A 13472-nucleotide genomic window follows, 5' to 3' on the forward strand; every position below is an offset into this window, starting at 1 on the left:
TGCATCTTCAATTTATAGTAATTAAAGTAGATCTAGTATTAATATCATAATAATATAAGAATTAAACTAGATTCTGATCAGCTTCTAGCAGTTCAGCTTTCTTGTTGTGGGACAGGTCTGTGACTGATGGACTGGCTGCAAGCTGCAAAGCTGACAGTAGAAATACAGTATATTCAATGTGTGCTCAGTGGTTTGTGTTGAAAACACTTCTGTTGTGCCCTAGATTTTTATGACATCTGTGATGTGGTGGATTGCCAGGGCTCCTGCCTGGACACCAATGACTGCACGTGTTCCCTGGGGACAACGCTTGGACCTGATGGACAGACATGTCTTGGTAAGTACAGAAACAAGTGGCATCAGTTATTGACATTATCTTTCCCTTTTGTTTTTCATTGCTCACACTTCAGTCTATTGTCTTGAAAAGCACTATAAGAAGAATAAGTATGCTGAGATTAATTTTTCCTGCACTGCCTAGAATGGGTTTTTGATCCTGTAAATGGTTCCTGGTCTCTCCCCAAGGGGTGATATATGACATCACACAACTGAATACCTTCCATACCTTCCTGTCCCTAGAGCTACGCCAGGTGGAGAGTCTAGATCTGCTTTCTTCATGGTCCAACAGTAGGTTGCCCATGCTGAGGGCAGCCAGTAGCACAGGCACTTTGCAGCGTCCTGGTGCAGCCTCATTGGTATTCAGGGAGGATTCTGCAGTCTCTCATTAGACATTTCCTCTCAGCTGCTCTGCTGAATGCCTCTTTCCTCCAAGAAAAGACTCCTGGCTTGCCTAAGGCTACATATTACCCTTTACTACTTAGCCTCTTTGTGCAGCATTGTCCAGGGCCTGGGTTGGAGAAAAATGAAAGATTGTAGGTTGCAGCAAAGCCTCAGGGATTTCAGCAGCACCACACAGTGGTATTCAGTGTCTGGCACTTGGTGGCTGTTCTGACAGAGAACAGTGTGTCTAGGAGGGTTGAAGCTGAAATGCTGTAAGTGAGAGCAGAGTGGGAACGTGGCCTACAAGAATTTGAGGCTATTCACGTCATCTCCCCTCAGGATATGGACAGCTGTGGTTATCCATGTGGAGCTGGGTGGGCTTAGGAAGGTAGACTGCGGGGCAATATAAGGGGCCAGAAAGAAGTGGCTGTTGAGGACCTGTAGATCCACACCAATGGAGAGGAAGAGATGATGTCAGGGGAGGAAGGAGCGCTAGCATTTGGGGGAAGTAGGATCTCATCTTTGAGACTTGGTTTGGTGGAGAAGTTGTGAGCAGAGTTGGTTCAGCAGACTGCATGGCAGGTGAGATTTTCCCATACGGACTCTAGCTGACCAAGTAGGTGTGGGTGGGTTTTCTTCATGCTCTGGGTATTAGAGTAGGGGCTATGGTTGTTACAGTCTATGGAAAGAGCAGCCTGCCCCTGCTGCTGATCTACACTTTTGATAGGATAATTTTGCTGAAGCTACTCCACCTCACCAGCTGAATGAGTGAGCTCACACAGCTAATTAAAAATATCTATCAACTGCTTCTCAACAAGACTTCCAGAGACAAGTGCCTTTGACTTGCACCAGCACTCAGTAAATGTGTGGCAGGCTCTCACGAAAGGAATTCCTGCTGCAGAAAGACACGTGGGAGTCCTGAGTCCAGAGCCTGTCTGCACATGCTGGAGATGCCTTCATCCCTCTGCAGCCAGGCAGGGCAGGATTTCTGCTCTGCTGCTTCTCCTCACGATAAACAGATGGCAATGTCTCCTCTGTAGTAATCATGCTGGTTTACCTGCCTGCAGCCTCGAGTCATATGGCACAATCTTCTTTTTAATGACTTTCTGTTGTGCTAGCTGCACAATCACATCTGCTTTGCACACAATCCTGTTGGCCTTCCAAAGAAACTATATTAGCCTTTCCTACATGAAGAATATTCCTCCTTTCCCTGCTCACTGGGAGCTGGAGATGCTGCAACAGTGCTAAGCAGCTCACATCTGTCAATCTCCTTTTCTGTGCTGACTTCAGTGCATTATATGCTTTGAATCCCAGAGTAGAATCGCTGAGCACAATTTATATTTCCATTTGAAAACTTAACTTAGAAGTTAAAGTTAGCTCTTAGATTTTGTAATGGATCTTCCAGGTCAGAGTGTTGCCTTTGACCTCTTGAATACCTGGATCCATCCACATAAAAATTAGCTCAGTGCTTTCCTAGCACAGTTTCAACAAAGCCAGTGTGTCTCAGCACTGCTGGATGTTGCTGATTTGAAACAACAGAGACAGATGTGCTGTGTATTCCAGCGTTTGAAGGACCAGCAGTGTGTACTGCTGAGTACAGCCCTCGACTAAGCCAAACTCTAGGACCTTCTAGCAGTATCTCTGTGCCTTTGCCAGTAGCCCTCTCCCTTTTCACCCTCTGTTTTTAAGCAGCTTCAGTTCTATTTTTAGAAGGGAATGTGTGAAGCCTGTCTCTCCTGGACATGCTTCCTCCCTCCCAAAGCTGGGGACCAGCCATTTCTTTGGCTAAAAATACTTAGTTTTTGCCACTTGTGGAAGGAGACAACACCACTAGCTGTAAGCTGGATATGCTGTCTATGTGTGGGGCCTATTTTATCCAAGAAATCTCATCTCTGATCTGTCTTTTAATTTGAAATTTTTCTTTTATCTTGTTTTTAGGCCTCTTACAGGTAGTAAATGGTAGCTTCTGAGCAGTTTGGGTGAATCCCCCTGTGAACCTTGATTCACATTCAGGCTTGCCTAAGGGAAATCATCAGTTTTGTGGCTCAGCAATAGCAGTGATTGAACCTTCCTCTCTTCTGTTTGGTTCACTTTTTGCATGCAGAGATTAAATAAAGCTGAATAATGACAATCTTGGAGAACAAAGTACCTTTTGAAAAATAGATGGGTATAGACAAACTTTAACCTTTAAAAGAGAGAAAATGAGAAGTTTTCACAGCTTTACCAAGAGATTCAGAAGCATCTTGTGTGCTTTTTCCATCAGTAAATACTCTCAGCATCCCAAGGGGCTCTGTGCAGCCAGCTCAGAGATGTTTCTTGATGAAACTCCATGGAGTTTGTTATGTTTTGCTTTGATTTCAGCTTAATTTATATGTTTACAGCTTTTTTATTTGTTGCTGTTGTTTTGTTTTCTATTCTCATGTCTTTCTTTTGAAATAAAGATTGAATTGTTCAAAATTGATGTAGGATAATGAGCCATGTGTAGCAGTAGCAGGTGTGATACAAAAATAGATTTGGTTTATTCTTGGTGGGCTCTTGTGTTCAGCTGGTTTTATCAGGCAACACACGCTGACTCCATTTTAATGTCTTTCTGAGTGGTGAGAAGTGGTTTGGGATGAAAACGTGGAACCAATTTGGAAATTTCCCTGTGGGACTGTGTGTGTCTTTACTCTGAAATGGCTGCTGTGTGCACTCAGTCTTTCCTCACAGGTCTGCTTTGTTCTTGAGCTAGATTCAGCATGACAGAACACTGCTACTGCCAGCAGACAGCAACCTGTGATAGTCAGCAGGATTGCCCTGATGCATACCATGAGCCCAGGAAAACCATTCTGCAGCCCAGTCAGCATTCCCACATGGCAGCAGCCCCTTTTTGCCAGCTGTGTTTACCAGCAGGTAGACACATAATGACACTTTGTTCTTTGCAGATGAAAATGAATGTGAGCAGGACAACGGAGGCTGCAGCGAATTCTGTGTTAACCTGAAGAACTCCTTCCGCTGCGAGTGTGGGATTGGGCGCACGCTGGGAAGTGATGGAAAAACCTGTGAAGGTGAGGTTTTGTCTATCACAGTCTGCTGGGCTCAGTACAAATCATTAAATCATTCCCTTCCCCTTGCAAGTTCCCCCAGGTTCTGTCTTGGCTCTTTGCAGCTGGGATGGAACATCACTCCTAGTGCTTCTGTGCTTGCCAGTGGTGCTCTTACTGAAACAGCCTTCTAATCAAGCTGAGAGGCGCCTTCTGGCTGTTCTCCCTGCCTTGTTCATTTCTGCTAGGATTTGCTTGTATTTATCTCTGTGGGAGGAAAGGCAGCAGTGGATCTGGAAGGTTGGTTATCCAAAGAGAGCCAGTTATTGCTGGAGATACTGGAATTTGGCTTGGCAGATTCGTGTGATAGGGGTGCAGGGACAGATGTAGCATTACTCTTTTTTTTTACAGGTGGCATTAGGCATGTCATGGCTTTAGAATGAAGTGTGAGGATTAAATAGCCTTCCAGAGCAGAAACCAAGGAGAGAGGGATCCAGTCTGTGAACAGAAGTTAGAGTTAAGATGAGGGCTGCATTTGTTCTGTTTGTTTTTTTGTAAGCAGTTAGCTGTGGGCTCTGCCATGAACAACAGCTGCTGCTACCTCCCTGAGATGGTACTGCAAGGTACAAAATCCTTGAAGAGTTTAGACTGGTGCCTAGGCAGGGTCTTAAAAACTGAAGTATTGTTTTGGGCTGTTGTTACTAGCAACATATAAAAATCTTTGGGCAGAAATATGAAAAGCCAGCAAAAACTGACCGCTGCCTGATGTTTTCTGTGGTCACCTGTGAAAAGCACAGTGGCCCCTCACAGACAAAGCTGCTGTCTTGCATGTTCACATACTGTGAGGCTTCAGACAAGACTAATAGCTAACCAAGTGCCTTGCTTTCAAGCCACCCATCTGCCAGAACTGAACACATCCGCAGCCTTTGTGCAGCCTCATTTGAGCAGCAGTGTGGCAGGCATCCATAGTGCAGAGATGGAGAGGGGGGATGCCATTCTATGTTTGGGCTGGACACCACCACCTTTATGGTGCGCTGACAGATAGCTCTGAGCTTCAGCTTTTGTCCCTTTTTCTCCATTTGACAGCGTACAACCTTTCATTTCACTTTTGTGAAAAATCTCCTCTCCGATCTCTGTTAATAAAACATCAGTCATTCATATGACCCTTCCCTAAGGAAAGATACTGTACAGAGTGCTTGTTCTTTTGTGTGGGGCCAAAAGTGATCCGTGGGCCATTCCACATTCAGCACTGAGCTGTTGGAGAGTCACATAAACTGGCTGTGCAACACAACGGTTTTTATCCTCACTCACTGCACGCTTCTGACAGGACTGAAAGGGTCTGTGCTTGGAGACTCGTTTGTTTATTGCCATTACCGAATTTGTTTTTTAGCACCCTTGGAGTATCATTTAATTTCCCCTTCTGTAAGAAGGACAGTGTTTTCATCAGTTCACCATTGCTGCAGAGGATTTTTACAATCTTGTTAGTGAGTTTTATTTCTGAAGATGTGCCTGCAGTTTTGTGAGCCACTGGAGTATGTGATTTACTTGAGCCGCTTCACAGCCATTGCTGAAAAGAAAGAATGTAAGAGATTTAGCTTGAGTGTATGAACTGATGAGGCAGACTATCAGTACAAACTATCAGTATTTCCTTCATAATGCTTTACCTGCTGTCTTGATTTTCGAGGTGTTGTTGCCATTGCTGAAATGTACCACCTCACTGTGCTCACATCCATTGTTTGGTGTCCGTAAATGTTCTGAGAGCATTGATGAATGTCAGTGGATGTAATTTTTTCCACATGGAGGAATTCAGTGGCATTTCTTTGCTTCATATGTACTTCCATGTTGGACTCCATTTGGTCATGCTGCCCCTCTGCTGCCATCTGTTGTGCAACAGCAACATACAACAATACTGGTGGCAAAGTTCAATCAATATTGCCATGTCACCAACATCTGTCTCATGTTGTGGGCCAGTGTAGTAAAACAGAGGGCATTACTTTTGGAGCAGCCCCTGTATTTTGTCTTTGTGGTTTGTGTATATCATATTTATTCCTATTTGGCTGAGAACATCTAAATGTGTTCATCCCAAAGGGTTGCATTAACAATCAAGCAGTGAAGGTTACTCGAAACAACTGCCTCCTGCTCTGTTATTTTCTTTCTTATTTTCTTTATAATATAAAAGCCAAGATGTGAAAATGATCTTCCTTTCTTTAGATTTTCAGATATTCAGAGTATTATCTGGATGACCTTTCCAGGCTCTTTTCTGTAGTTATAGTGTCTGGGAATATGTTTTGCATGAAAATTCAGATTCTCAAAGAATTGCCTCAGCTGAACAGTGACAGTATAGGAGAAGAAATAAGAAATCCCCCAATTAGCTGCGCTGCACACTTTAGATAGTAGGAATCTAGGAGCAGAATCAATCTTACACCATGAACTTGGTCATTCTGTTCCTGTAATAATGCACCTCAGGGCAACAAGCCAACCTTTAACTTGCACTGAACAAGCAGAATTTCTGGTAAACTCTTGTAAGAATTCCCTCCTCAGTTTACAAAGGGAATGCAGGAGTATGTAGTACATCTACATGGGTCACAGCTGGGAAAGTCTCAGCTGAAGAGTGTGTCTTCTCTTTGTTGTGCCCTGCTGGAGATGGGACCTGGCTGCATGGGAGTCTGCGCTCCCTGAGACGACTGCCTTGCAGATCTCAGTGCTTTAATTCTGATGTGACTAAGGAATGGGTGTGGTTCTACGTGGCAGAAGTCTGGGGAAGGTTCTCCCTTGTCTTTTTGAAGTTAGAAACAACATAAAAATTTAGATTAAGGGGATGTCTCAGAAGCCAGAACGGGCAAAACTGAAGATTGCCTACTCAGCCATGTTGTGTTTGTCAAATATAGCATATGATTTAATTTGGTAAGCGTTTTCACAGAATTTCTTGTTAACTTCATGATGGAATAGCAAACACAGGAAACTGGACAATTAAAATTAAGTTTCCATTGCATTTTCTTGAAAGCAAGCTCACTGTGCTGCTGCCTTCAAGTTCAGCGCTGGCCATACTATTTGTTAGTTAGCCAGGAGCGTATGCTGGGGCCCGACAGCTGTCTGAGGAGCAAAGTGTGCTGATTTCCCCTTCTCTTGCAGAAATTGAAGGCTGTCACAATAACAATGGAGGCTGCAGCCATACCTGTATTGAAGTGGAAGACACGTACCAGTGTGAATGCCCGAGGGGACTTGTTCTGTCAGAAGACAACCACACCTGCCAAGGTAGGTTAACAGATGGGAGGCACAGCAAAGAATCTCACTTGACAGCCTGTGTTCCTTGCAGGTGAGATGTGTGTTTGAAGGAACTTTTTCTCTGCTTTTGTTGTTGTGTGTTCTTAGTCTCTCCTTTCCAGTCTGGTTAATGGAGCTCTGTCATCTCCAAAACTGAGAGCCTGGGGACATTGCTCTTCTTACCAAGTGGGGGAAGAGAGGCTCAGGACCCAGCTGGGTGCCTTTTGCATCACAGGCGAGTTTAGCAGTGTTCACTTATAATTAAGATTGCTTAACATCTCCCACAACATTTCTCTGCTTGAGTTGTGCATGCTTTTGTCAGATTTATGCTGTTAGAACTAAAATTTTCCATGCCTCAAACTGGGCTTTTTAAATTTCAGCTGAAGTGGTTCAGACACTTCCAAGAATGAGGTTAAAGAGGGAGGCAATTTTTGCTCAAGTTAAATTTCTCTGTAGCTATTACAGTCAGTGTTGCCATACCTTGCAGGAGGGTTTTGCTTGGTTGTTCTATGGAAAATTGTCCAAAATAACATCTGAAAATTGACAATTGCTTCAGCTGACCAGTCCCTTCCTGTACACAAGGAGTCCTTCTTGCCAACCTTATTCACACCTGCGGCATGTGTCTGGAATAAATGGGTTTCCTTTCCTGAGTTGCAAGAGCTGAGTGAGATTCCTTTCACACCCAGGCTTCCAGGAGTCAGTCTAGCTCTAGCAATGAGTGCAAGGAGCAGAGCATTAAGAAAGGGAAGATCCTGAGGATATTAAGAGTTAGCTGAGGGTCTGCTAATGACTTCTTACAATTCAGGACTTGCATCCAGGATTCTTCTGAGTCTTAGAATCGTACAGCTAGCTGACCCCTGGAAGGAATGAGCAGCCTGGATGTCTTAAAGAGATCTACTGTGATCCTCTGCAGGAGGGACATACAGTTTAAAACTGCATCTTGAGGACAGCCGTGTGGGTATTTGAAAGGCAGACAGATCTAGTAAATGTGTATGTTTGGTGGCCCTGCCAGGCAGGGGGTTGGAACTACATGATCCTTGAGGTCCCTTCCAACCTGGGTCATTCTGTGATTCTGTGATTTTGTAATACCCTGGTGTTCCTCATCTCGCTTGTCGGACCACTTGTCAGACCTGGTAGGCTCAGCATAAGCTGGAGAAAGTGACTGCCACTGTGGTGGAGGCAAACCAAACTGATAGCTCTCCACTTGTGCTCGACCTCGGTGGGCCCACAAGGAACCTGTACAGTTGCCTTCAGATATTTCAATGGGAATTTGCTAATGGGCTTAAGTCATAGTCCAGGCAGGATATAAAATGAAGGAAATGGAGCCTGTCATGGTCTGATTCCCTTGGCCTTTAGGTAGTGCCAGAGAGGATGCACTCAGAGCTGAGTCTGTGATGATTTGATGTCTTACAAACTGCCCAGACATCTGCTAGAGATACAAATCCAGACATTGCAGTGGCCAGTGCAGATCTGCCCAGAGAGGAAGGTGAAATTGTTCTACTTTTTGCAATTTCTGCTCTTGAAGCTTTTTAGAATGCAAGCCATACAAAGGTGCAGTAATGCGAAATCCGCACCAGAATTATAGGAAAGGCAAATGATGCAATAATGAAGACAATTCAGCAGCATCTCTTCTGTCTCATGTGGACATGACTTAATCTACATCGCAGGCATTGTTCAGTGCAAGAGAGGCTGGTGAATCATGCATGGTAGAAGACTGTTTGGCTCTAGGTCTCGCAGGTAGGAAGATACATGGTGAGTGACACAGGGACACCCCTGGAAAGGAGCAAGTCTTCCTGCTGAAGCAGGTTGGCTGCCCTTCTGGGGTGCTATATCCCAGCCTCGCTCTCTTGCTGATAGAGTCAACGATAGTTCCTTGAGATCCCTTTCTGTCCTCCCATTTAAGTACTTAAGTGCTTGGAAATGCTCTTGCAGCAGAAAAGAGATGCCAAGAGCCTGTGAGAAAGTGCTGCATCTGCAGAGATTCTCTGAGCACTCCTCTGCAGGCGAAGCTAAGGCTTATGGCTGCCTGCAGCAGGGCTGAGTTGCCCTCTGTTACTTTGTCCTCTATTTTGGCATGCTGTAATCTGAGCTTCCTTTTCACGCACAGAATCAATCTTCTGCACTCCTGTTTACAGGGTGAGCACTGCACATTTGGGATTCAGTACCACTTACTGCTCTACCGGATCCCAATGGGGAGGAGGTGATGGGGATTTCCAAGAGCTGTGATTATTCATATTGATTGAAGGTGCGATTGATGGATTAAAGCCAGAATGAGCAATGTTCTTCAGTCTTGTCTCCCTGAGGCAACCCCAGCAGGATTAGAAGGCTGTGCATTTCCCAGCCAACGTTGTTTCCTCTTCGGCAGCTGCTAATGAGAGCAGCAGCATTGCCGGGTGCCACACTGAGGCTTGCAATAAGGCAACTCATTAAGTGAGATTGCTCATTCTTTTGCATTTCATGAATATATGTCCCTATCCAATGGCCTGCCATTTTGATATGACAGAATTTATCTGGAACTGTACCATGCAATTTTTTATGGCATCTAATCCGGCTTACAGTTATATGATTAGCAGAGCAGGACGGGCACAGTTGCCTGGAGCTATTATATCTCCACCTTATCAACCCTCCCCTGTGCTGCTTATACATTCAAAACAAATATTAATCTTCTTCCACAGATATAACAGCCTGGGCTGAAATTTCCCCATAGAGATACCAGCTAGCCTTACCACTTGGAATTTAGGGGACCACTTTTGTACCCTGCCTCTTTCTGAAATGTGATTGTGAAATGCTTTTCTCCCTTCTCCCACATCCAAGCCTTGTGTACACTCCACAGGGATGATGATGCAGCTTGTTTCTGTTTGTAGTAGTGGCTCAGGGTTCCCCAGCACTGGGAAGCCTGTGCTCAAAGAGAACACCTTTTCCAAGCAGTTGTGCTTTGGAAGGCTGAGGAAGGAGCCACAGGCCACACAAGGAAGAAGGTGCCAGCTGCTGGAAGCAGCATAAACCACAGAACTTGCCACAGAAGTTTTCTACAGTGGTCAAGGTACCATGCAGATATTGACACAAAGGAGACTTTAAAGTGCATGATGAGGAGGCCTTGCTGGCACTCAGGTGCTCATGAGTGCGTGAACTGAAATATTTGACAGGCAAAGTCTGAGTGAGGCCTTGGGGAGCCTCCCACTCTGGGCTGAGCCCAGGGCAATGATGCACCTAACAGCAAGGCAGGGGAGTGCAGCTCTCCGAATGCATGAAAAATTCTGTGGATAAAAGTGGATTCCTTGGCACACAGGATAACCCATTTCTGCCGGGCATCTCAGGCCTGGCAGCTGGGAGCTCATCACCTGCAATGGAATAACATATTTGCATGTAGTCACTGCTACATTACTGGCTCCTTTTCAGTTCCCCCAGCACTTCTCTTGCTGGCATTGTTCGTTCTGGGGAAATTAGGCCTACTCCATGCTAAATCATGCTGGTGCAAATAGTGTCCTTGCTTGCAACACAGCCACTAAATGGGTAGAACTGAAGCTCAGTTTTTGATAGTGATTAGTCTTCTGAGTGTGAATATCTAATGTGGTTTGAATTGCATTACCAGTTATTCTGAGGAGGTTCCAGTGTGTTTTGCTAAGCAGAGAGTGAGCTTGAATCAAAAGTACATCTGCCCGCAGAAGCTGTCGTTTGTGCTGTCATTTGTTTCCATGCTCAGATGGTAGGTGCACATAGATGTCTCCTGCAGCACCAGAGCAGAGGTCGAATGGCACAGCTGACTTACTTTTCTTCCCTTTAGTGCCACTGAAAGACATTTAGAAACAGAGACAGCAGGAAATTTAGTCCTGAATTTTGGAGAATTGCACTAGGGATGCAAACCTTCGTGCCTAGAAGTACACCTTCATACAAGGACTATGTTTCTGTTCATCAAGACATTAGAACAGTGAAGCTCTGAATCTACATTGATCCTCTCAGTTCTCCAAAGGATATTCTTCTTGCTGTCTGCATTACGGTGTTCTCAAAGTCCCTTGTCTCCTTGTGAGCTTTGCATTTGACTCGCTCAGTTATTCCCACTTGCCTTATATTGTCAGTGTAGGAAAAGTTAAGGTAATTCTTAGTACTTTAGTTTTCCATTCTAACCCTGCAATGTCATTAGGAACGCATATTGCTTTGGGCACACTGCATACATTTTAGCATATCACCTTGACAATTGTTAGGTTTTTTTTTTTGTTCTTTTAAAAAAATAATTCCCTGCAGGTGCACAGTAGCTGTTACAAATGGACATTAGCTGGGACATGAGAATTTTTTAACTGGAGGTAGGAGGCAGGTTTTAGCAGATTTCTTTGTATCCAAAGTCCATAATCCTAAATCTCATAAACGTGATCAGAGAAGAGAAGGCAGGTTATGTCAATACCAAGGATTCCGAATATAATTAATTTTGGGGAAAATCTTAGGGAACTCACATGTTTGCAAAAAGTTTTGTCATGATTTTAAAAGATTCTAGATGATTCTGGGGGGGATTTGCCTTTCTGGCTGACAAGTGACTAGAATAGAAGCAATAATATGCCTGTCCTACATGTAATTGAACAGATATGTTCATACTTCAGGGATATGTCCAGCAATTATTTCTTAAAGAGAAATCATTTTCTCTTTCCTTTTTCATTTTGCCCAGTATCTACGCTCCTTCCCACTTCTTGTGTAGTAGAATTAATTGAAAAAAAAAAAGTTCACTTGAAGTCGTTTATGAAAATTAAATGTAGGTTGGAATGAAGCGGAGTTCTCATAATTGCATTTGTCAGAGCTGGGTATGTTACTCATAAAAATATTGATTATCATGGCATTTTGAGATGCTTTTATTGGCATCTCCATAGAATCATGCTGCCTTGTTTTGACGTTCTCTATTTAATGCAAAACCTGACACAGAGTCTTAAAAAATGGCTTTGCCTGCAGCACTGTGAATTTGCCAGCTGTATCTGGGAAAGGCTATTCCCAGAACATAGCAGTGCTAGGGATCACCAGTCAGAACTGTGCTGACCCAAGTGCAGCTGGAAATAAAGCATGGCTATGTTTCTGCTGCAGCTCTAGCTGTTGCTGATGTCTTCTTCTGTGGCATCACTGCATTAGAACTTGAAACAATGGTAGTTCAGTATTGCACAGATGGCAGTTTGAGATAGATAGATTACTACAGTAAAATGATAATCATAAATGCAACATATTTTCCACCATTTTTTGTCCCTCAGTAATGGTTGGTAGAGCCCTTACCCAACTCTCTTCTAGATTTGTACCCTAAACTTCTTCCGGTGATTTTTCTTGTAGTTCCAGTGCTCTGCAAATCCAGCTCTATTGAGGTGAGCATCCCAAAGGATCTGGTTGGAGGCTTGGACCTTTCTCTCATCAACACTTCCTGCAAAGGAGTATCCAATGGCACTCACGTCAACATCCATTTCTCCTTGAAGTCCTGTGGAACTGTTGTAGATGTATGTATACCCATGGCTGTCCTGTCCCTTGGGATCACTCAGATTTGAGGACTTGGTTGATAGCCTATTTGGGAAATAAAGTTGATTTAGCTGACTGGGGCCACTTCTGGTGTTACCATGCAGCTGGCCTTAGGAGAGCTTGTTCCATCTCCTCTCCAGTGATGTGCATCTGTCAACACATGTACAAGCTCAGCCAGCATGTCACAGAGGTGGCTTCACTGTCACTGCGGCATGGAAAGGCCAGTAGTGCCATTCTTCAGCCTCCTGTTGGGGCACCCTCTGGTCCTAGATTGTATTTTGAGGGTTTCACTTGCAATTGTTCAGGAAGATGAACATTGCTCAGGTTGCAGTGGATACATTCATAAGCTGTACTTTCAATGGCTGATTTATGTCTGAGCTTCCTGCAAAGGCAAATTCAGCTGCTGATCTGAACTCGGAGAAGCCCTTTCCTTTAAACCCTTTTCTTTCCTGTAGGTCATAAATGACAAAATCATTGCCACCAACCTGGTGACTGGCTTGCCAAAGCAGACTCCAGGGAGCAATGGGGACATCATTGTCCGCACCAGCAAGCTGCTGATCCCAGTGACCTGTGAGTTCCCACGCCGGTACACAATCTCTGAAGGTTATGTGCCCAATCTCAAGAACTCACCCTTGGAAATAATGAGTCGTAACCGAGGCATCTTCCCCTTCACCCTTGAGATCTTCAAAGATAAAGACTTTGATGAACCCTACAGGGGTGCTCCTCCCACCCTCAAGCTTCGGGACTCTCTGTACTTTGGGATTGAACCCTTGGTGCATGTCAATGGACTGGAGACGCTAGTAGAGAGCTGCTTTGCCACTCCCACCTCCAAAATCGATGAGATCCTGAAGTACTACCTGATTCAAGATGGGTGAGTTCACTATTCCCTTGCTTGTTGTCTATTAGATGGGGCTGAGTCGCATCACCTGTGTGACACAGGAAATGCTATCACTTATCAGCAGTGTTATTTACCATATTCTTAGTAGTCAC

General features: G+C 44.4%; 1 protein-coding gene across 3 annotated transcripts in view; it reads left to right on the plus strand.

Annotated features, from left to right (window-relative positions):
* Positions 1-13472, plus strand: part of OIT3 (oncoprotein induced transcript 3) — a 31953-nt gene that overhangs the window by 12934 nt on the left and 5547 nt on the right. For all 3 annotated transcript variants that reach the window (XM_015866284.3, XM_015866285.3, XM_015866287.3), the window contains 5 exons: positions 224-334; positions 3639-3761; positions 6870-6992; positions 12303-12463; positions 12938-13353. In XM_015866284.3, coding sequence (XP_015721770.2) covers positions 224-334; positions 3639-3761; positions 6870-6992; positions 12303-12463; positions 12938-13353 — 934 coding nt within the window. The remainder of the gene's footprint in view (positions 1-223; positions 335-3638; positions 3762-6869; positions 6993-12302; positions 12464-12937; positions 13354-13472) is intronic.

The sequence above is a fragment of the Coturnix japonica genome, chromosome 8 (genome assembly GCF_054131305.1).
Source record: "Coturnix japonica strain WE chromosome 8, WE-NBRP24, whole genome shotgun sequence".
NCBI classification, from domain to species: Eukaryota; Metazoa; Chordata; class Aves; order Galliformes; family Phasianidae; genus Coturnix; species Coturnix japonica.